This window comes from Mchenga conophoros, linkage group LG6 (genome assembly GCF_057382185.1).
Source record: "Mchenga conophoros isolate Kocher_MC1m ecotype Shallow Benthic linkage group LG6, M_conophoros_male_GT1.1, whole genome shotgun sequence".
NCBI classification, from domain to species: Eukaryota; Metazoa; Chordata; class Actinopteri; order Cichliformes; family Cichlidae; genus Mchenga; species Mchenga conophoros.
In genome coordinates this window covers 22,245,765-22,270,176 of record NC_140531.1, presented here as the reverse complement: position 1 = coordinate 22,270,176, position 24,412 = coordinate 22,245,765, and the positions used below count along the sequence as shown (strand labels likewise).

The 24,412-nt window shown below is 39.2% G+C and overlaps 2 protein-coding genes across 2 annotated transcripts in view; one reads left to right on the top strand and one right to left on the bottom strand.

The window, feature by feature from the left end:
- Positions 1-24,412, top strand: part of ctnna2 (catenin (cadherin-associated protein), alpha 2) — a 336,749-nt gene that overhangs the window by 173,119 nt on the left and 139,218 nt on the right. The gene's annotated exons all lie outside the window — the stretch shown is intronic.
- Positions 19,601-24,059, bottom strand: lrrtm1 (leucine rich repeat transmembrane neuronal 1). Its single transcript, XM_085276808.1, has one exon. The coding sequence runs from the start codon at positions 22,805-22,807 to the stop codon at positions 21,254-21,256; it is 1,554 nt and encodes a 517-aa protein (XP_085132934.1). The 5' UTR covers positions 22,808-24,059; the 3' UTR covers positions 19,601-21,253.

Sequence of the window (24,412 nt, the reverse complement as noted above, 5' to 3'; positions counted from 1 at the left end):
GCTTTTATGCTCCTTATATCTGGAACAAACTCCCAGAAAGCCTCAGATCAGCTGAAACACTCAGTTTATTTAAATCCAGGTTGAAGACTCACCTGTTCTCAGCTGCATTTGAATAAAGCACCAAATCCACACTTTAAGCTTAAATGTCAAAACTTACATTTAACTACTGATTTTATCTACTGTTCTGATTTTATCTGTTTTGATTTTATATACTGTTGTTTGTTTGTTTGTTTGTTTGTTTGTTAATTAGTTAGTTAGTTTATTTGCTTGTTTTAATCAATTTTAAATCATGCTTTTTATTTGTTCTTGTTTCTAATGTCTCTGTAAAGCACTTTGAATCACCTTGTTGTTGAATTGTGCTGTACAAATAAACTTGCCTTGCCTTGCCTTACTTCTGTTTAATGGTGGCCTTAACAAAAGCCCCACAAAAGGAATACAGCCGTTCATAGATGGTGAGGGACAATATGTTTACAAGGTGTTTACAGCTCTCTTGGAGCACAACATAGTTTAATGCCTTAGACTTGAGATAGCATACAGCTCAAGCTAAATATGGCTGTGCAAATCATCCCTGTGCAACACAGGATGATGGTTTTGCATGCTCTCCCTTTGTGTCTGCCTTTTCCCTTCCTCTTTCTCATTTATTCTTTCCCTCCTTCTCAGAAACACACACACATGAATGTCACATCTGAGTGAATAAGAGAAAGATGTAAGATTTGCGGGCTGACTTTACTGTAAGTACAGCATTGTGTTTAGAGTCAAAGCTGCCCATGAATGGCAGTCCCCATCTGTATTCATTTATGCACTTGTTTAGGCTCTAATTAGTCAACTAGAGAGCACTGCCAAGCCCTCAACCCCCAGGCAGTGAGGCAAAAAAACATGATCAACTGTAATATTGTAAAATCTTGTGGGTGTCTAATGGATGAGTCCTTTCATAATGGAAAAGCCATAATATGGCAGATAAGAGACGTCTGTTGTAATGCCTTTTTAGAAGGGGGTACATTTGTGTTGTGGCCTGCAGAGGCTACAGGTTTGAGTTTTGGTTCTTTTCTCTAATTCTTCAACTCATCTTTAAATACTACAGTTGTTTTAATAGTTCTGGGGCCAGCTATATAAATGATGTTTTCACACAAAAGGCATGCGTATGCCTTTTCCAACACACAAACTGTTATTTTTTACAGAAGGTACGTGTGGTAAGAAATGTGTGAATCTCACACATACTTCAGACTATGGACAGACTTATTTGGAGTCAAATCTGACTTGTAAAAAAAGAAATTTCTTTTGCATGCCAGATGTGAAACCCACACAGCACACATCCATGTTTCCTGTTCTCCAATTTTTTCAGAGGGGCAAATTGCACTTCTGCTTAGAGTTTGTCTTAATTGTCACATCCAGTGACATTCATTCATGGTTAAAAATGAGGCTCATGCATGTGTAAAATTTCATCATGACTAAGATTTATATGTAAGGACCATCACTTTGTAAACCGGATGAAAAGAATTTGTATGCACTTTTCTACCTTTGTGCCTGGACACAGTTTTACATGTAAATTTCCACCCCGATGTCTGTGGACGTGTTTTGTGACAAAGTGAATTTGTGACATTTTTTTCCCAGTGATAGACAAACAGACGCTAACACTAACATCACAGCCCATTCCCATAAAAATACACGTGGTTTGATTGATGGCCTCTTTGGTTTTTGGGTTTCCTTAGATGGGTTTCCATCTGCCTCAGGATTCTCAGTGCTTACACAGTGATCCTCGAAGGATGGTGATACAACAATTATCACTTGTTAATGTCACTTTTTAAAGATTATTCAAGCTTGTTTCCTATTTTTCTGTTGCCTATTTTTTTTTAACATTAATGTTTTCTAATTTATATGTTGATGTGATGTTGGTTAAGCTGTTGTCAGTCATTCATTCTCTTTGTGTTTTTTCTCTCTATCATTGACCCGGTGCAGTGTCTCACTGCTTAACTTGAGCCCATTTTTTGTTGCACATAAATAGCATCAGTGAGCTCTGTGCATTTGTATGATTTGTCATTACAAAGGCAGCTCTAGCCAGCCTGTCCATCAGTCAAAGTAAGCGGTGCACTATTGCCCCCTTTTCTGTAAAAGCATTTTCTGCGTATTGACTTTCTAGAATATGAAACTATAATTTAACAAATCCTGACTTTGCGTCCATGCAAATATACCCTAAAGGAAGAAAGTGAAGAAAAAAGCTTAGTTAGTTTTTGCATTTTTAAAAAAAGATACAATAAAAATCAGTTTTACTTTGCAGAAATTACAGATAAATGTTTCTGATATTCACTGTTGTTTATCAGTACCCAACAGGCAGGCCTTTTCAGTCCATTTCCTTACTGTAGCTAACACCATTAAGATCTGTCTGTCTGGCACGGATCACCAGTTGCTTCCTGTCGTTCTGCACTTTTGCAGAAACACCCTTGAAAAGCGACTACTTTGCCTCAGTAATACCCATTTAGCAATCTTTTTTTTTAATTCAACATGTTAACGCTAAATATCCAACGCGTGCACTCATTAAAATAACATTATTTCCTAGAACCATGTGATGAAATTCGAGGTGGCTCTCCCTGCAACTCGAGCAACGTTAATCATCAGAAAATCAAACAATGCTATTTAAATCTTCATTACAAACTGTCAAACCACATTGATATTGCAGTTGTAAATGCTTCTTTCCTAACAACTGCATTTGTTTCTCATCTAATTGCCCCATGCAGAGATCAATAAGTATATAATGTTTTGATATGAGCCTGAAATACCAGTATTTAACTAGCATCCCTGCGTCAGACAGCACTCACTAGGCCCACCACTCAAGTCACCATATCTCCCTCTGTATACAACATTACATAATGCATGTAAAATTTATTCCAGCTGTAACACTTTAATGGCCCATTGAATTTAAAGTGCATTATTTGCTGTGTGCTCTTAAATGTCCAGCATCACGTCTGCACTGTGCCTTTCTGAATGGACACCCAGACTTTAAAAAAAAGAAGGAATAAAAGGAAGTGGGGCCTGCATTGTGTCCCATCTTAAACAGCTCTATAATTTATGAAAGATGCATTTATATATACAGGCTTATTGAATATTCTCCAGCTCGAAGTAGATACCATTCCACTACACTGCAGACAGTCTAACTGTTGCCATGGTTTTGAAGAATCAGTCTCTCGGTTCCAATTTTTTTTGTTTGCTCTTTTTGAATTTCTAAACCTATTCAAACCTCCTCCTACAGCCTGAATACTGCAGGTGACTTTGTAAACACAGCAAGAAAGTCTTCTGGCTTCACTTTTGCCCTTTTTTCGGTAGGTCCTCAAGGCCCAATGTGTGGGTGGAACTGTCAGCAGCTGTTACCTTTTCCCTGAAATTATGCCTGTAAAAGTTTGATGGCATTTCATATGGAATAAATCCTTTTGGTCAGCTTCTCTACTGCCACCTCGCTACGCTGGAGAGATTCATGTCCGGTTGCATATTTTTATGTGTGCTGGTGACATGCCACAAATTTTCTTTGCCAGTTTAATCCTGTTAATGTTGACAGTGGACTGTATCCCAGTCCATCAGCAACAGACAGTGTTAAATGTGTTAGATGTGCTGTTAAACTCCAGGACAATGTAAATTCTCTAATGAACTTCTTTAGCATAACTTCAGAAACTGCTACAACCACTTTGAAGACAAGGATAATGTTCATGTAGGAACATGTATATTAAAAACGAAGGGTCCGCGGCCAGATGCTGCGAGGTGAAGGCGTTAATGAGATTCTACTTTTGTAGGTTATTATGAGCATGCAATTGTTCTGATTGATGGCGGCTTTACAAAAACAAGACGTGGATTCAGATATGTGTGAAAAATGATTCAGGTCGTTTTTCCATTTGTACATTTTTGCACTGACATAAGATACAGCCATTGCAGAAGACACAGTTTTACAGCTTCTACTTCCAAGTAGAAATGTGCAGAAAAAAGAAAAGCAATAAAGCCAGAATTAAATGAACTCTTCCTGTGCCAGTGGTAATGTGCAGATATGACAAGTATTTTGATGTTTAGTTTTTTGCAAGTACGTGCATTTCAGATGGCCATTATACTGGAACGCCATCAAGAGCACCCATGACCTGGATGATGAATCGTTCTTGTTAACTGTGGCCGCTGTCACCCGGTTTCATCAAACAATAGCTCAGTGTTGCAGAGAGACTGGGATGCTGACTACATGATGGCTAGTGATGTATTATATATTGGAAAGCAGTAGGGAACATGGTGTTTTCACCAGTTCTCTGTGACATCTATGCAGAGGTCAAGAGCATGAGAACTTGCTTTTAGAATAAAGCCTGCAGCGACAGACTGCAGTTGACCCAGTGGGTCAGCAATTCCCTCTGTTGTGAATAGATGCATTTACACTCTATGTTCCAAACTATTGCTGGTTTTGTTCCAAAGGCAGGCATGATATACACACACATCATTTGGGCAGTTCACAACAGTGATAGAATTTATGCCTACTCTGGGTAAACAGTTCAGTTACTGTTCCCTTCCAGTCCTGTTTCAGTGAATTTCTCTACATGAGTATAAAAGTGCTTTTAAGTTTAACTTAATCTTAGATGTTGTTGATGTCAATCGTTTTTTATTTGTATTTTCTCCACAACTTTATCAAGTGATGTGAAGAAACACACCACACCTCTTAGTCTTTGAATTCATGTGTTTTCAGTCCCATTTCCACAGTATAACATAAAGCCATGCTTTACAATCACTTTTAAACAAATGGGTCATTTTTAGTATGACACATTTTTCCAGTTGTTGTTTTTGCAAATCACATAAAAATGGAATAGAAATGTGTGGATTACTAAGCAATCTAATTCTGAATTTACTCAATGAACTCAGAGATGACTTTGGACCTCTAACCAAGAGCACTCCCACAAAACCAGTGGCAACACTACTTCTTCCATCTCTGCAGTTTCCAGGTTCTTTTTCAATATACTATGGCTTCTGTGGCAGGAATTACACAGCCTGTGCAGGGGTTCAAAGTGAATTGCTTAAGAATGGAGCGATGGCATGCTGACTTAAGGCCCTGTCATTGAAAATAATCAGGCCTCCGATGGACGTCAGGCACAGGAATTCTTATTTATTTGATAGTTTACATTGATAAACTTTAAAAAAAGATATTTTTCCCTTGATAAAAATTTAATTACAGTTTTACTTTAAACTGTTATATTTTTGGACCACAGACAGCGTGGTTTTCATGATGATCTCAAAAGCTGTACTCAAATGCATGGAAATAAGAGCGCTATAGAACGCACTTGAAATCTGCTAAGTACTGGGTTTTTTTGTTGTTTTTTTCCAGGGTGGGGGGATTGTTAAACAAATGCTCTGTGGAAAAGCTTCTGTGTTTATAGAATTAAAAACCCTTTCTGATCAGGCATTTTATTTCTTAAATAATCGTATCCCTAGAAAACTGCACAACTTTGTAAATCAACCACAAACCAACCACAACTATCATTGCTAGGCATTAACATCTGCATAAAAGCTGTTCACAAGGAGCTTCACGGCATGCATTTCCATTGTCGAGTAGGTCCTCTACGTGTAAGTGGCACAGTGCTATTGTAAAGACTAGTGGCAAAAAAAGCATTTTTGGTATGCATACAGATCTATTCAATCTACACATTAAACACTATTTTCAGTGAGCATTAGCACTCCTATGCTCTACCTTACATGCTAAATTAGAGCAGTGTATTTTGCCACAGGCGTTCATGTTATCAACAACATCTCTGCTTGACATTAAATGGCAAATATGCGTTGGTACCAAACCAAGGCCATGCTCGTGTGCAGCCAGGCTTTCTCATCCTTTCTCCCTGGCCTGTGTTTTTCATTACAACAAAAGAGGACAGGATATTAGTCTCCCTCAAGGGCCAAGGAGTGACCTGTTAGTCACAGAGCACAGTACTGTTAGCTACGGGGCAATAATATGGAGAAAGAATGCCCTGTAGTTTTGGGTGGGGTTGGGGGATTGGGGTGAGCTATGGTCTGGTCTGAGCGTTACTTGGATACTGAATAGACAGTTTAATGATGTCATGTTGAATCAGCACTGTGCTGCAAAGTGAATCTAAAAAAATTTATAGCCTTTTCTTATTTTTTCTTTTCTTTCAGTCTAGTCATGGCTGAATAAGGAGTAAAAACATATTGTTCAAACTACAGGCTGTTGCATGGATATATAAAGATATGTTTGAACCACTTTTATAGATTTCTCAGAATCTCCGGTTCATCAAAGAAAAAAAGAAGACATAAGAAAACAGATAAGATAAGAAAACAGTAATTTCTTATTTACTGTAGTGCAAATCATTTTAGAGGCACACATGCCATCAATATATAAAGTAACCTGATATCTGTATAAAGAAATTGTAAGTCATTATAAGTCTTAGTGAGGGCCGCTACTTCATGAAAATGCAAATTTTGCACTACAGGTTAAACATGTAGTGACAAAAACAAAATACTTTTTACTGCTGCGTGAGAGAATTTGTGCTTTGTGTGAAGCATTTGTTTCTGAGAAATTGCTGTTTAGTGTATATGCTTAAATGCGTTTCATGGCATCTGTATGCCTGTTTATCTTCTTGTCTCATTGCATGTGGGATTTTGTGTGCATGTGCTCTGTGGGGGGATGGTGGACAACCTAAAAACCGAAAGCCGCCAGGGTGACCTAAATCAAGAGAGGTGATAACTCAGACGGATAGCTGGAGATTACCCAGGGATCAAGAGGCTCAGTGGCCTCTCAAACAACAATGACTGGAGAGCATATCCCTTCTCACCGCCCCCTACAGAGATCCTTATGGCTGTTATGGACCAAAAACTTGCATGCCAGTATTTTCCATAAAGCTTATCTGTCACATGGCTCTCTAGTTGTTTCCTTGTTTAATGAACAAAGAAGCATCATGCTTTAAAAGGCTCCCAAAACCCCAAAAATACTTTAAGCTCATTTTGTGACTCTAAGATGATTTTGTTGTTTCGGTTTAATGTCCAGACATCGTACTTATCAGTCTTTTTATGCTACATAGTGTAGAATAATAGGATTTGTAGCACACCATATTAGTTTTTTTCAGCAAGCATTTAGTAAACGATTATAGCTATTGAATTACAACTGGGTTTAATGAAATTGCTTTTGTGATTTGATTCTGTGTCATGTGTGTCTGTAAGCTGTATCTGCACGGGTGCGTGACTGCAGGAGTGCGTGGCCTAGCCATTAATTCATGATTGATTGATTGAGTCTCCTATACTGTGGCCAATAACAAGCCTATATTCTCTTCTCAGTATATCTGTGAGTGTGGGATGTGTTGGTGCGTGGGCTCGTGAAAGAGGGGCAAGAGAGGTTGCTCACTGATTACTTTGTGCTTTGCTTCGTCCAAGGAAATAAAAACCATTTGTTCAGGATAGTTAGATATGTCTTTTCCTTTCTCAGCATCCTCACCTTTCACTCTAAAAGGTGCTGCAAAGACAGGCTTTTTCAGAGATGGAGACTGAGTGGATGCATAAATGCTTAAAGAAAGAGAGGAGAAAAAAACAATTAAAGCAACAAGATTTTATCTAAAAGAACAGCTCAATGTGCATCCCTTTTATCTAAAAAAGAAATAATAGAAGAATGGCACGGTATCTGTTGCTATGAAATATATTCTTTTTTTTTTTACCTACATATTGAGATAAATCAGCATAAACAGTTTTTCAAAACCGACTGTGGTATCTTACTGTCATTCTTAAAAAAATATTTAAAGCATGGAGTATGTGGATGTAGGCCCATGCTTGAATATACAGTAAATTGTGATGGGGGAGGTAGCTTGCTCTAGGCGATGCTTGTTCCAGGGACCATCTGGTTGCATTGGATTTTGGCATTGTTCACACTGTGTTCTCCAAACCTTTAACCTGCTTTCAGTCTCTGTTGTTCCTTTCATCAGATGTCAAGGTTACAATTAAACTATTTCACAATCTATTTGATTTCATTGCCTTCTAGTTTACAAGAAAAAACAATTTAATATCTGATTCAGTAATATTTTATTTAAAGAGTTCTGTCTATTTTTTTCAGCTTTTCTTTTTGCTTACAAATTGTAATGTGATAGCAAATTACTTTACTCACACTGCCAAATCTGCAGTTTTAATGAAACAGCAACAGTAACAAGGTGAAATATACTATAAACTACTTACTGAATAGTATGTCAGTTTTATAAGAATTTTAGATGAAAGTAAGGAGACGATTAAGTCGGTAGGATGAAAGCATTTCATTAAGCACTGACAAAAGGCATCAAATTAAGTAACATAAGTTAAAATGCATAAATGACACACTTATACGAGGACAGGAGTAACACAGCAGAATATCTCCGTTGGTCTCTTTGTGAGAAAGATATATTGAGGGGTTACAAACAAATTCTGCAGTTTTATACCCGTACCCCAACGTGGGGAAAACAAATCTAAAATTGTGCTGCAGTGGGTGCACCCCTTTTCAGACATCAGCATGCAAGATGCACAGTATAGTGTTGAACATCCAGTCTCTTCCCTTTATAAATACCTAAGAGCTGCAAAAGTGTCCTTGTACCAGGAAAGCTGGGATTTAAGAAATTGCTGCTTAAAAGGGGGTTATTTGGTGTTTCCAGGCTGTGTACTTTAACCTTTAGAGAGCTAAGCTTTAGCTGCTTGACATATACATTTAAGGAAATCAAATGATTTTGAGAGGCTACAAATATCATGTGGAATAAGGTCACAAGATAATGAGTTATACAGTTGGGAATAATGCCAGTATGTGATATGGCTGTTTATGGTCGTATGGTTTTTGCTGCCACAGATGAATTTGAATATAAAACATTTTTGTTGTTTGTTTGCTATTTGTGTGTGTGCTAAAATTATACTAAATAGCTGAAATAGTTGCTTAAACAATGCCAAAAAAAAAAAAAAGTACATTAATTTCTGTTCCCTTTATTGCATCTGCAGATTTTGTAGCTCAGCTGAAAATTCAGCCACAGCAATGTTTTCTTTTACCCGGTTATTTTCTGGTTGGGTTCAACTTTGCATATCGGTTTGCATATTTGGATTCAATGTTAAAGCATAACTCGTGACATTTTTAGCTCTAGTGGAATTTTATATTACCCATTTTAATGTTACGCAAGTGCAGTCTCTGAAATGACTTTTCATGGTTCATCTTTGAATAAATTGCTAACATTTCTGGAATTTCCCCTGAATATGCTGTGAGTATACAGTATTTCATTTTCAGAGTTTGTGTATTAGGTTTGTTCTGCTTAGCTGTTGTTAAATGTCTGCTTGAAGGCTCTTTTTCAGTTTAAAAAACAACAACAATTGCAATATATTCATTTTTATTTGCAGGCATGAGACTTAAAAAAAAAAAAGCCATATGGGTGGTTTAAACAGATTTTGTCGCAAAACTCTTTTTCATTGTTGTTGTTATTTATTTATTTTTATTTACTCGCGCTCGCTCCTTTGTGCACATATGGACGCACAGGCAACACCACACACAGAGTACAGACCGGACCAAATACTTTCTCATCAAACATCCTCCCATTGTCATCTCAGGCCCATGGGTTTCATTAGTGCCAGCTTTAAAACAACAACTCTCATTCCCACTCCCACACACTAGTCCCAAATGTTTTCAGTGAAGAAGGATACAACACTCGCCTGAAGGGTAGGTGCATGTAAAATTTCACAAAATAGCGAGAATTGGGAAATGCATTCTCTCCTCTCGTTTGACCGACTCAGAAGAATAACATGCCATCCACACTAACGCCGGTTTACCTTTTTAAATTCATGATCCCAACAAATGCGGTCGAGTAACTGTAGTTTGTGTTTACTGGAGAGATTCCAAATTTGAATTGCAACCAAAGTGAGCACCAAGCGTGTTTATTAATATAAAGCTTTAATTAGAGGCTTTCTGCTCTCTGCTATGAGCAGAGCGGACGATCACTATGGACGTCTTTTTGGCAGCGATTCTTTCCTTTTGTATTTGTTTTCACTGGATCTGAAGGATTTAATATGCCTCTTATGCTCCTAGGGCATCTCACTTTTATCCCTCATCTCACTGACTGTTTTCTAGAAATGCCCTTGAGCACCCCAAGTTGACAAGTTTTCCAGGGTGTACTGAGATAATCTTCTGTGTCACCAAAGCGTGTTCCTAAACAAATTAGTGCAGAGAAGGTTTTTTTTTTTTCTGTTTTCTTGTGCAGCGCTGCCAGTGGTTTAAATGGGAAGAGTATAATAGCGTCTGATTTGTAGCGTCGTGACTTCTTTCCCCCACTTCAGTTGCAACAACTTTAACTAAACAGCAAAGTAGTGGACAGCAGCTGACTTTGAGGTTGCCTAGCAACAAAGTCAAGATGCTTCGAGGGCCTTCAACTGCAGCTTCATAATAAAAGAAGATCAGAGCATCTAATGTTTCACTGTAAAGGATATTTAGCTGTGTAGTATTTCTCACGAACATAAAACATCTCCCATCAGGTTTTTGATTACTGTGTAGGTGATTTTGTTTTTACCTGTAACACACATACACCGTGTGTAACTTGCGCTTCACTCTTTTTGTTGCCTGCCTGAAGTTTTCAGAAGGCCTGTGGGGACTGCATATCTAGAGCGATCAGACATTTTACCATAGGGCAGGGGACGATGAGCCGGATTCAGGAATCCCAGCCCAGAAGGCTGCCTTATTCAGTATTCTGCCAGTGTGTGATCCTGACCTTACTGTAGCATGTCCTTGGTGCATGCGGAGCGCAGCAAATGCCTTTTTGGGGGATTGCATGCTCCAGCCCATTTTAATGTGTCATTTCATTCTCAGCACACTATCACTAAGCCGTGCAGCAGGGGGCTCGGAGCAACCATTTTGATGATGAGTCTGATTGAATTAATACTGTTGAAGCTGACACTTAATGGTTTATGATTAGTTAGAATCATTAAAAGATGAGGCAGATCTGTGTAAAAGACACCCTAAAACCCCTGTGTTTGCCATACAATGAGGGAATTGGTTTTAAACTATGACCTTAAGCTAATCCATGAAGTCTCACCTATTGAAAATCACACATTTTGTACACACACAACAAGCGTTACAGGTGGCACGAGGTGCTGGACATAACACAACGAAAGCAAACTTCTCTGGGTAATTTAAAGTTGTTGTTTTAGAGTCGCTTGGGGAGGAATATCGATGCAAACAAGATCTTGCACTTCTACACGGGATCACCACAGCAGGTAGCTCCACATATTTGAGTTTGCCATTTTGAATTTTTTATGCCAGATGACCTTACTGACCCGGGCCCACAGGGATTTGTCTTCTCCTGGGATTCAACTGGTGATCTTTTGCTTGTAAATTCGTAAAACACACCACCGTGGAGCTAATTGACTTGGAGGGAATGTATTCAAATTCATTATAGAGCAAATATTGTTAAGCAACAACTTTTCTTATTGTATTTTAAAACACTTTCTCCTCCACTGTTTTTGTTTACAGGGGAACTATAATCATCGATCTAAATGTGCATGATAACTGCTTTCTCATAATTATTGGCAAAACTGCAGTATATTTTATTTGCCTTTTTTTCAACGCAATTTCCTTTTACCTGTTGTCTTTGTTAATAGACTCTGTTTTTTGTCTGTTTCTCTGTGTTTTCAGCACCTATTTCCTCTCTTTCTCCACACTCCCACAGTTCGTCTGGCCATCTGGGCTTTCTCATGTTGAAACAACAAAAAAAGCACTTTTCTGTTTGACTCATACCTACTTCCTGTTTAATGATGCAGTGTGAATTATTTTCAGTTTTCTTTAACATACTTGCTGTCGAAACTAGAGTCAGATGGAATTTGCAATGCCGTAACGAAAACTAATAAATTTGTCACTAAACATTAGCTGTAGCGTTCTGATCGTAAACACAAGTTGTTCAAAAGTGGATCAAAGAACTTTGCAAAAGTTCTTTGATCCACTTTTCAAACAGATTGCTTTCCTCTATAAAACAACTGAAGTACCAGAGTAACAACTGCACTCCTTTCCAGCATAGGTAGACTGATAATCGCTGTATTTTTCACTTTATTCATTCTTCAGATGTCCTCTAAGTGGCAAAATTATTAGATGTAAACTCATAAATGAAATTTCTTTGATTCCCTAAGCATTTTACCAACAAAGGAAAACAAGCTGATAAATGCAGGCTTGTAGTCATTTTAGCTCTTAAAAGAACATCCTGGGTACAGTAAATGCAACACTGTACAGTTTGTTTGAAATTAAATGATTGAGATGAACATAGATCACAGAATTTATACATTTATACACAGTATGAAAAAACCCCACTTTAAATAAAAACATGGCCTGTCACACGTTTGTATTCTTAGAACTGTATTGCCTGTGTATTAAACTAGCGCGCAACATCACAGTGTAGTTTACACATTCAAAGATGATTGACACTGTGGGCAGACTCCTAGAATATCTCATGACTGGTAATTCAGAAACAGTTTTCAGTGTCACACTTTATTTTAAGATATACGTCGCATAGATATTCGAAAGCTCATTTAGCTCCTGGCAGCCTCACGTTTGTTTGTTTTTCTTTTTACTGTGCAAAGTTGTAGCAGTGGTAGAGGTGTTCAGCTGAAATGCTTTTTTGAAGTGACGGAGGGGGTTGATGTCACATTGCATCATCGTTTTTTGTAAAAGAGCAAATAATATTAATACTGTTCTTTATCTGTATATATTTATCAACCAAATCAACTATTACAGGTTCAGTCAGCCAGTGCTCATCTGTGCCCCCCCACAAGAAACACACACACACACACACACACACACACACACACACACACACACACACACACACTCCTTTTACCCCACCCAGTTGAAACAAATGGCTCCAACCCTCATCCCCCCACCCACCCCCATAACCCTACTTTTCTGTAGTATTGTTGTGACATTATGAAGTAAAGTGTCCTGATATGATTTTTGTTGTGATTTGACACTATCTATATCAAAGGTAATGATTTTAAATAAGTAGATTTAAATATTTAAAAAACTGTAGGATTAAAAAAATGAAATTAAAGAAGTTATATTCAAGCATTTAGGCAGGTATGCTTCCTTTCCGGCCATACAACAATATAAATATACCTCCCGGAAACAGCTGAACACACTGAGGCACCTGAAAGAGGTGGTTTCTCAAGGATGTGCCATATGTGTCATGCTAATCATTAAGAAAAAAACCTTCAAACATACTTCTAGTGGCAGGTAACAGTGCTAACAAGCCTACCCAGTGGCACTTTTGTGATCAAGCCCAGACATCGGTTTTTAAGGCAGTTAGGCTGCACAGAAACATGCACAGATTTGTAGTGGGGCGCTGCTTGGTTGGCAGAATGTGATCCCAGCGTCGCTGCTGGCCATCAGAGTCGATAGTCAGCAAAGTCCAATAAAATCTTGTCTTTCTGTTCCTCCTCTTCTTGCTGTCAGGTACAATGGTTTTCACAAGTTAGACATTAAACGCACCATCAGTTTAACTGTGGTACTGCAGTAATGCAAACATGCTGTTTCACTCTGCCATAGGCTGTCTGATCCCACTACCGAGTGTTGCACTCTTATGGTGACTGTCTTGAAAGAAGTGAAGCTTCAGTGTGCTGAGCGCATTTTTACCTTTAAGTGTGTAAGGATGTTGCATCTGACCCTTTCAGAGTTTGCAATGCAGACGTAAATATTTTAACGTTGTTCTCTCTGTCTCTTTCTCTCTCTTTCATGGCTTCCTTTTTGGATCCACTTGTCTTCTGCCCTGCATTTAATATGACAGGTAAGTCCATCTCTTGTATTTCTACCGACGCCTCTGGGCTGGATCTCGCTTGTATGCATCGAGTGTCACACTGAGAATGTTTACCAAAATTGCATCTTAAGTACTGGGGATGCATCTTTAGTCCAATGGTTTTGTAAACAGTGAGCACATTCCCTTTTTCTCAGCTGACACTTGGAGAATGGGGCAATTCCATTTATGCAGCCAATCTCATTGGCTACTGGAGAGATGCCAATCTCCCTCGAAGATAGGGAAAAGAGAGGGGGCAAAGGGAGTAGGAGAAAAGCATTTATTCATCCTGACACAGATCAGATAAATGGGAAATGATAAATGCTGTCTATTTTTACTTCCCCTAACCGGTGTTAACTTTATATTCAAAGGGAAGCTCTTACGAGCTTACTATGCCTCTGAAAAACCTGATCAAAGTTTTGTTAGGGATTTACTTTTATTTTTCGTGATCTGCCTATAAATTATGAAAGATGTAATTATTGTGATTAATAATTTAGCATAAAGAGTGAATATGCTGAGCTAATGATATACTGCTTGGAGAGGAGGGAACAAAAAGTATGTGGTTATAAATTAAGAAAACAAAAAAAGGGCCTTGCTTTAAAGTCAGTTCCCATTATGCATTTAACTATTGCTAATGTTTTCTCATTTGAATTCTTTCGATATCTGATTCCGCCCACATCTAACATGGTAAATTTAAACATTTACCCAGGCAGCTTCATTTGTAGCTGTTGAAAAGGCCAGGGACCTTTTTAAAATGACAGCCAGGGTGACATTTACATTTAAGACAATCTGCACATTTTAAGACTTTAAATTTAAGTCCAGATAAACAGAATACCATTCTGTATTCGAGGAGCGTAACAGACGCTGTGGCTTGAATCAAATTCAAACCTGTGCCTTTTTTAATATTTTAATTTGTTCTCTAGCTATTTAAATTTAAAGGTTACAACTCCAATTTAGCAGTCATTATAAAAGAGCAATTTATTGTTTTTGTTTGTTTCACTTGTTTAGACACACAAATCCTTGATCGCCTTGGCAAAATTACTAAATGATGACATATGTATAGTCTTAAAAAACAAAGAGAAAACATCAAATTGACATTTTGTAGTTATAAGTAAGTGAAGATTGAAGCAGTTTTCATTCCTTTGGATACATAAAGTTTGAATCTGGGGCTCCAGATTAGGAGCCACTGATAGGAGACACCTCAAGGCATGAACGTTTGTTTTATTCCAGGGTCTGGTAGTCCCCTTTGGTTTTGAAATGTGCACTGTCCTCTTGTCGAGATCACGGAAGCTCTCAAAGGCCTTCAAGAAATAAAGACCAAATAGCAGAGAAAAATGACATTTTGAATCAATAGAAGGCTTCGAGAATAACCTTGTCTCCTAATAATTACACACAGTTTCAACTAAACTACAACTTTTGAGTTAGCACAAGTGTGGCTTTCTATGGTAGTTATGTGTGATACAGTATAGAGACAGGCCTTGTTCCTTATTGACATTGTGTGTTTCCGTCTCATACTTCCATTGTTACTGATGTCACAGTCGCCCTGGCAAGTGATGCAACAAATATGTCCTCCATGGCAAGTATTTGTAATAGAAGGTATTTGTTGCTATAACCTTCAAATGTATCCCTTAAATATGATTTCATCCGCAGATTTTTTTTTCTTTTTACACTGAATCAGACTATGCTTTGTTATTAATTTCTACTTTAAGATAAGTGTTAGATATATCTCCAAACATCTAATTTAATAGGACAATGCCCATATCCACTAACATGGAAACAGGAAAATCATTATGTTTAAAATTGCATACCAGACAATGCATGATAGACAACGTGAGGTGTGAGCATTATATCCTATATTGGATTTGTTTAATATCTCATCATCTGAACTATCTGTAAAGGTATAAATAACTATGATAAAAGAATAGGAAATCCTGCTTTCGGTCCTGGATAAAGCTTTGTCGTTCAGCCACCGTAATACTCTGAATATTAGGCACTGACCCACATCTGCCATCATGCAGGTTACATAGAGCCCCAGATGCAGGCCCAGCTGTTGCCATGTATTATCACACTGACTGACCCTGATGTTTTAAGTTAAATGCAAGACAAAACATTAGCATACGCTAATCCAACCATACCATGGCATGTAAGTTAACGTTAAAACAATGCACTATTAATAACAACAACAACAACAACAACAATAATAACAATAATAATAATAATAATAATACTAAGCCTCTCCCACCCCCTAAGTCAGAGTAATGTCAACCTTGCCCCCATTCTCTAACTAGTTTTACCTTCAGAGTACCACAGCTCTTCCATATGTAGGTAAGAATAATGACTCCTCAGTCATTATTATTAATTCAGTGTTGCTACAGTGTGGTGCATGTAAATGAAGCAGTGGGCAGAGAGAGCTATAGGCTGCCTGGAGAGTTAGCCTGAGTAATGAATGTAATTATTGTGCCCTATTGGACCCGTGTCTGTTTTAGCAAAGTTATTATTTTGACAGTTTGCGCCACATTCATAAGGAAAGGTCTGGAATTAAATTATAAGCTTCCTTTACTTTTGCATCTAAATGTATTATTTGTCAGAGTAATCTCTCTGTATAATTTATGTGTATGTCTGTGTGTGTGTGTGTGTGTGTGTTAAATTCCCCTCTTACTGTCCTCTTTCAATTAATCCCCAGCTTGTACACGCAGGTTATATAAACACTGGGGTTTTGATAGTGGCTATAAGTGAATTTAGTGCTGTAGAATCGCACTTACACCAGTCACATGCGGCATTGGGACTAAAAAGGAGGGAGAGAAGGGGATGTACAATGAGAGAGAAAATGGCGTGTCAGAGGATTTGGATTCTAAGATAATGTTGATGATTATTAGAATATTGATCCTGATAACCCACCTGTTATAAAAGAATCAGTGCAAAGCCACCCACACATTGTCATTAGTCATCAGCAGCTCCTTACAGCCCACTGCAGTACATGCTGCCACCCATGATTTAGCTCTACATCCAGTTATGAGGGGGTGTTTAGCATTTATTATGCAGCACAGTCCCAGTCCCAGTGAGATGGCAGAATGCTGCCCGATCAATACCCCTCACAGGAACCTAGGTTAATTTATTCATTTTAGAATGTTCTCGTGCCTCTATGGCCCTCTGTGGTCTTGCCTAACACGGTAGGAGTGTTTAGTTACTGACACTCACACCATTGCACAGGCCCTACGTGCTGAAACTCTGACATCATTATGCAAACGCCATATTGGTACGTGTTATTAAGCTGTCGTTTTTTGTGATACCAAAAGTCGGGCTGCCCTTTTAATAATACTGAAGTATGTTTCTGAATGCTCGCTGTATAGTCTGGCTAGAATGTGTAGAATTTGAGTCCGCAGGGTCTCTGTATTGTTAGTATTTGACCTTTAGTTCTTACCCTGGCCTTATGCACCTAGTGTCCCACTTTTTGCAAACCATGTCAGAATTTCCTTTTTCATTGTTTTGACCTTTGCTCTTCATCCCTTTGTGGCTTTCTGTCCAAGCACCAGTCGTGTTGTTGGTCTACAACATATCCCTAGACACCCAAATAGTTTCCAAGTCTGTTATGCAGGCAGCATATGCTTGAATTTGCACACACGAGCTACAAGACAATAGCTTCAGCTTGTGATCTGGACAGGCAGCTACCATATATCCTCTAGCTGCCAAACAGCAGCAGCGGCAGCTCTGCAATCTTATGCTCTCCTCCCCGGCTGCTCTTAAGTAAAACAACAATCTCACCCTTTTCCTCTGACTGAACAGTGATCTGATTATGGATTATTGCAGTTATGGATTTCCATGTAAATAAAACATATCATCTCTAACCATCAGTTTACGCCTCAAAATGTGAGGACGAGATGAATACATTTGTTATCACTGTGATCATTTTGGTTACCACTCATCTGTATTGATTTTTACCGAGCATCATCAATCAAGGCACTCATAATGGATGCTGTCTGAGAGCACATATCTCCCTTCAGAGAATTATCACCTCAGGCTTGGGTCAAGCAGAGATTTGATCTCTTGTCAGTTAGATGAATTGATGTCTTACAGACACAACAGAGAGAGGTAGGGAGAGGATTAAGGTAAAGGTGAGGAGGAATAAAAAGAAGTCTAAAGTAGTTAAACTTCAGTCCTGAGGACTCAAAGGTATAGAAATAATCATATCCATTCTCCATCACCATTTGCCCTGGTTGCTTGGTTAAAAAAGTAGTTAAATGAAATCAATAGTGGTGCTAGTACTGGCCTCCATGCCAAGCATCATCCAATATTTATATAAATGAAGCTTCACAACCTCAATTTACCCTGCAGTTGCCTGTTTAAGGGGCTGTGAAGTACCTGAAGGTAAGGGGAATTCTGGACAGGATATGAAGATGAAGAGAATAAAATAAATTTCTGTCCCTATCAAGATGTCCTTACATAGTCATTTGCATTCATGTCATTTGACAGGTCATGATTTCCAGCTGTACCGAGTTTTGAATCAGGGTGCGCTTGCTACAATAAAAAGGAACCAGATCGTAAATTTCGCATGGCAACTTTAAGCCATTGCCAGTCCCTAAAACACATTTTCAGAACTGCTAAATTACTAAGTTGTTCCCAAGGCTTGAACTTCAAGCGTCATGGCTACACTTTGGTTTTTTCTTTTACTGGATCAACTACATAAAAGTGAAATAAATCCAGTACTGAATCTGTGCTCTGCTGAAATTCCATGCCACGCTATCAATAGTCAAAAATAAAAACATAATTTCTATTTATATCATTTTATTCATCTCCCAGAATACTCGCATAAAAACTTTAATTGTAGCCTGAGGCCTCTGGTAACAAGTACAGGTATTTGTTTTCCTTTCACTGACAGCTGGAGAGACCCTCTGGGATTTAAGTTGAACACTGAGGGCCGCTGTGGTCGTTGCATTTCATTATGACCAAACCATTTCACTTTTGCCAAGTGCTCAGACTAAATTATTATTTTTCACCCACTGCGAGACATTTCCTCAGACACTGGTTTGATGTTAATGATTCATACAGTGTTTATTGAGATAACTTTAAGATTTAAACTAATCTTAATTTTGGGACGTATATATCTGAAGAGAACAAAAAGGGTCTAGTTTGAAAATCGATTAATGACCAAGTTATACAATTTTATGTTTATGTATGTTTACTGCTGCTTGCATTATGTATAGAATGGGACAGTTCATTCATTTTAGAAAAAAATCACTGAATTCCCACCTTGTCCTTCATAATAATTAGAATGATTTCTATGTGATGGGATTTCTTTGGGCCTGGGAGAAATCCTATGAGCTGTGGGAGGAAACGAAGGAGCTTCGGTATTACATATTCTGTGGCTCACTGGCATTCTGGCTAGCATTTTGGGGATCTCGAGTTTGTAAGAATTAACACAATTAAATAGATCGATGAAATGTTTCAATATAACAATATAGTTTCTAATTTTCTTTTTTAGCCACTCGAATTTTCCCTTCAAAATATTTCATTTAGACCCAGTAAATAGTGGCACACTTCAATTAAATTTAATCCTTACTCTCTGCAAAAATCCCCTCCCCCCTCTCTGTTTTTTCCAGACACTTTATTGCTTAAGGGACCTTAAATCCTCTATACTTCTTCTCAGGCTGGGTTTACTCCCAGGCCTTTATCAACCTCAACAAGTTATAACAATTTAAAATACACCAAAGCATCTCATTTTGTACCACTTATTGCAAATGATTAAAAAGAAGAACAGCCAAACACCATCTCACAATGTTATCGAATTAAAGATTTAAAGAATGTAAACTTATTGTGTAATGATTGTCAGTGAGTTCTTAAAACATTTTTATTCCTGATGACTTACAAGTTGTAAACATTATCTTATTTATCGCAAAATAACACAAAAAATAATGCAAATTGATCTTTTTGTCTTCTTCTCTTTTTTTTTCTCAGAAAAAGCTGCTGTAAAATCAGTATATTGATGTTGCCCCCGTTGTGAAATTTTTCAGAACATGGTGCACAATTGGTATAATGCTGCCACGGTATGAGAATGTGCACACTAGACAGCAGTCTGTTCCCTCTTTCTGCAGTCGTTGTGATCCTCCATCTCTCTCTCACATAACATACTGTTCATGTCAAAGGACCCAGGAAACACAACATCTGTCAGTGCGCTAATGTACACAATAAACACCAAAGGGAGAAGGATATATACACGCACCTGGAAATGGCCTTGTATTCAACACACATTTTACATCACATGAAAAGAAAAACAAAAAAAAACAAAACAAAGTGACCAATATGTGCAAATCTTCTTGAAGCTGGTGAATAATTCCTTCGGTGGTTTGGATATTATTTGAACAGTATTTTTGATTTTACTATGGATGGTCTGAATGATTGTTGGCTTTGGTGTGCTTGATTCAGTAAGAGGAGGCAACGCTCCTCTGCGACAGCCAAAAGGTGAGAAGCAACGAGAGGCATAGCTTTAGCTCTTTTATACTCTGCTTTCTTCACTTGGATGGAGCACAAATATTATGATATCACTAAATGAAAATATGATTACTGATAAAGGATGAAATAGATCGTTTTTAATCTATTCACAGACAGGCAATGGGAAAGAAACTACACTGATAGAAAGTCAACACAATGAATGCAAAACAAAATGTGATTCAATCCGAGAAGAGGTCCAAAACTCAGATGGTGGGTTTTACACTGGAGATGAGATGCAGATATCCCTCTTCCCCTTTTCTTCTTTTTTGTTTTTCGCCTTATTTTTTTAGGGGGGGGGGGGCTGTTTGATGCACTGCAGAGTCATGGCTCTACAGTCCACGAGCGCAAAGACTGCGTCTGTCGTCATTCATCCTCTCTGACAGGCTTCTCATATACAAATGAGTTTCTGTGAATAGCAATTCATTTATTTAAACACTTTTTTGTAGTTTACAAAAGAAATAGATTATCTTTTTTTTGTCCACACTTGCACGTCTTCTTCTTTAACATATTTTACACAGTTTTATTTTTACATTTTTAATTAAACTTAAATGTGTTTTTAATATTTTAAATGCTCAAATATTGTGTGTACCATAATACAAATGGTTTCTTTTTTTCCTCTCCTGTGTCCCCAGTTTATTTTTAAACAATAATTAAATGTCCTGAAATAGAAAGACACATTAAAGCTCAAATATCCATCCTCGAGAGAAAAGCCTCAGCGCTGTATTCCTCTCTCTTTTTCGATAGAACACGAACAGGTCCAAGAGTCCCATGACCATTATGTGACTTCAGATCAGCAGCAGATAGCAGTAGCAGTAAATCCACCACAAAATAGTCAGCCACATGAAGCACACTTCTTCCACATCACAGTGAAATGCTTTGTAAAAAAAAAAGTGTCCAGAAGATTGAATAATTCCTTCTGTCCCCCTCCCCGGTGTATCCAAAAAGGAATTTACTGTATATCCAGATAATCACAGGTAAAGACTTACTCAAAAGCAGGGTCACACTTCACATTCCCGAGAAGCTTGTTGTTGGCAAGTGCAAGAGCCATATTCATTGATGATTACCAAAGCTCCCTCAATATGGTTAGGTTTATAGTCAACATAGTACTCTGGTGTAGAAATTGCAGCCATCTGCTGCATGCTTTGCTTTTGCTTCTGCTTACGGCGCTGACTGCTGAAGCACTGCCTCAGTTGCCTTATTCCAGCTGGAAAGCACTTCCATGCCACGTATAGCATGAGCACTATGATGAGAAAGGAGAAGATGAGTGCCATGGTGCCTGTTACCACCTTGTGGATCTGCATGGTGCTCTCTAGGTCATCATGGCCCACTGTGACAGTGAAAGAATTTGTGACCACTTCACTACCCTCGCCCTCATAGGGGTTGGGAGTAATGGGGCCCAGATCCCTCGTGGAGGCGTACAGGCCTGCTGTGGTCACCTCTACTGGGGGATCCTCACATAGCTGAAAAGCATAGACGGCATCCAACACATCCTCACCCTGTGCTGTGTCAGGGCTTGAACACAGCAGGGAATTGTCATGCTGGCCTCGGAAGGCACTCAGCCAAGAGGCCAAGGCACACACATTGCGGCTGCACTCCCAGTCATTCCCTGCCAGGGTAATGCTGTCCAGAGATGACCACGAATCCAGAATGCGCTGGTCCACAGAGGTCAAACGATTAGAGTCTAGCATCAGTACCTTGAGGTTTGGTGTACTCTCAAAAACATGTGGCTCGATGTACTCGATTTCGTTTGCTGACAGGTCAATCTTCTCTAAAAAGTGCCATGTCCAGTCTAGTGTGTTTACAACAATAGTGGCACGATTGTTGTGCATGTACAGAGTGCGTAAAGAGATGAGGCGTGGGAAGTGGGCTAGGTTGACTTTAACTAGCTCATTGTGCTCAAGATGCAGCTCAGTCAACTTAAAGAGGCCAGCGAAGGAGTTTCGTGCCAGGCTCTGCAGTTGGTTGTATCCCAAGTCCAGAAACTGCATGCTCCTGCAGTCCTGAAAAATCCGCACTGGCACAAATTTGAGAGCATTGTAGCGCAAATGCAAATTGGTGAGCTTTCTAAGGCCGTGGAACAGGTCAGGCTCTAGTACCTGCAGCCTGTTGTATGAGAGGTCCAAGATACGGAGGTTTGGGAGGGGCCTAAAGGTGCCATTTGGCAGACTCTCAATCCGGTTGTTGCTCAGGTCTAACTCCTTGACTCGTCTCAGCTTGTCAAATGCACCCTCCTCTACAACGTCAATGCTGTTGTGATCTAAATAGAGCCAGGTGAGCTGTGACAGACCAGCCAGTTGGCCTTCACGCAGCTCCGTTAAGTTGTTCTCTCTCATGGACAGGCCCATGGCACTGCTCAGATTGCGGGGAATGTCTGTGAGGTTGAGCCCCTCGCAGTACAGCAGCTTGCTGTCGCAGCGGCACAACCTTGGACAAACCCCCTCTACCAAGGGAACTGTTCTTAGAAAAATGCCCAATGAACACAGTATCAACCCAGGGGGCTTCTTCAGTGGCCACTTTAAGTACAGTCCAATTAGAAGGAAATCCATTAGCATAAATATCCAGGGATGTCAGGGAGAAAATGTCCATTGAACCACTCTGGATATCGGTTTTGCCCGTATCAGATCATATTTATCGCATCATATCTATCTCGTTCAACAAGCTGTCTCATTCTATGTATGTCAGCTGAAGACAGTGATAGTATTTTTGTTATCAAGTCCCAAAAAATGCCAAAAAAATAAAGTCTCTTTCCTTACGTTATATATCAAGCAGTGGGTGGAGAGTAGAGGGGATGGAAAATCAAACTGTCCTCACTGATCAATCTTATTCGAAAAAATTCCTACTCACCCCTATTCAAAAGCTGACAATCTCCATTCAGCATCTCGCTTTGTGCCCCAACACTAATTATGTGCGAATCTAAAAAAGACCCCACTGTGGTACAAATTCTCCCCCCCTCCCTTCTCTCTTTTCAGTGGACACCAGATCCTTGGCAGGCTTACAATGTCTTAGTTCTCTTCAAGTGAAAGAGCCAGAAAGAGAATGAATCCAAGTAGCTTTCAGCGAGATGGTAGGAAGTGCAAGTACCCCTGTCTGCATGAGCTCTGTCTCTCCTGCTCCTCCGCAGTCCTCTGCTGCAACGATCAGAGGGAAGAAGAGACAACCAGCGAAAGAAAAAAATAAGCAAGAATCTTTTTTTTTCTTTTTTAAAATAATCTGTCTTCAGCTCTTTCCTCCTTTCCCTCCCGCTTAAGTTTCAAAAGATCTGTCAAAATGTGTTATCGTCCATCGCTTGAAGAAATCACTGACTTGTAAGGTTTAGATCCATTCAAGCACTTAATCATGATTTCAGTGACGGACGCAAGGGAAAAACAAAAAAACAAAACAGGATATAAAGAGATGAACCCTGTTCACTGTTTTCTTGTGTAACAGTATTCCTCGTCATCTGAGTGGCTCATATTGGTTCGGTAGCCGCTCGCATCCCCCGTGGCTCGCAGGTTTCGTTTACTCCCTTGCTCTCTGGGTGTCTTCTCAGCCAGCTGGAAGAGGCTGCTGAAGGCTGGTGCTGGTAGGCAGGCAGGGGCGGTAAATGTGGGAAGCAAAGGAGCGCGCAATCCCTTGCAGCAGACCAGTACACTGACAGCGCATGCAGAAGCACCTTCTGTTCACTGAGTGTCGTAAGCCACTCACAATTCAGAGTGCTCGCTCCCTTTCCCTCACTCTCTTGCTCTCTTTCCCTTGATCGCTCTCTCACTTGTTCATGCTGCTCCCCTCCTCCTCTTCGCTCTCACATCTTCCCTCACTGCTTTTTTCTTGCTGTGTTTTTCTCTGTGCCTCAGACATTTACATATCCAGAATGGGCTGGGCTTAAACCAGGGGCTTTAATGAACCCCCTCCACCCCCCATATCTCTAGCGCTCTCTCTCTCTCTCTTTCTCTCTCTCTCGCTCTCTCTCTCTCTCTCACTGTCTCTCTCTCTCCCACACATACAAACACTCCTTCCCTCCCTCAATGACTGCAATGAAATCGGCCTCTTGACGTTGTCTGATTTCAGGCTTGCAATGATGAAAATGGGATCTTATATTATTTCTTTTCTTAAACAGATGTTTGCTTATATATCTGTGCTATATAGATGGAGAGGGAGGAAAAGAAAAGATATATAAT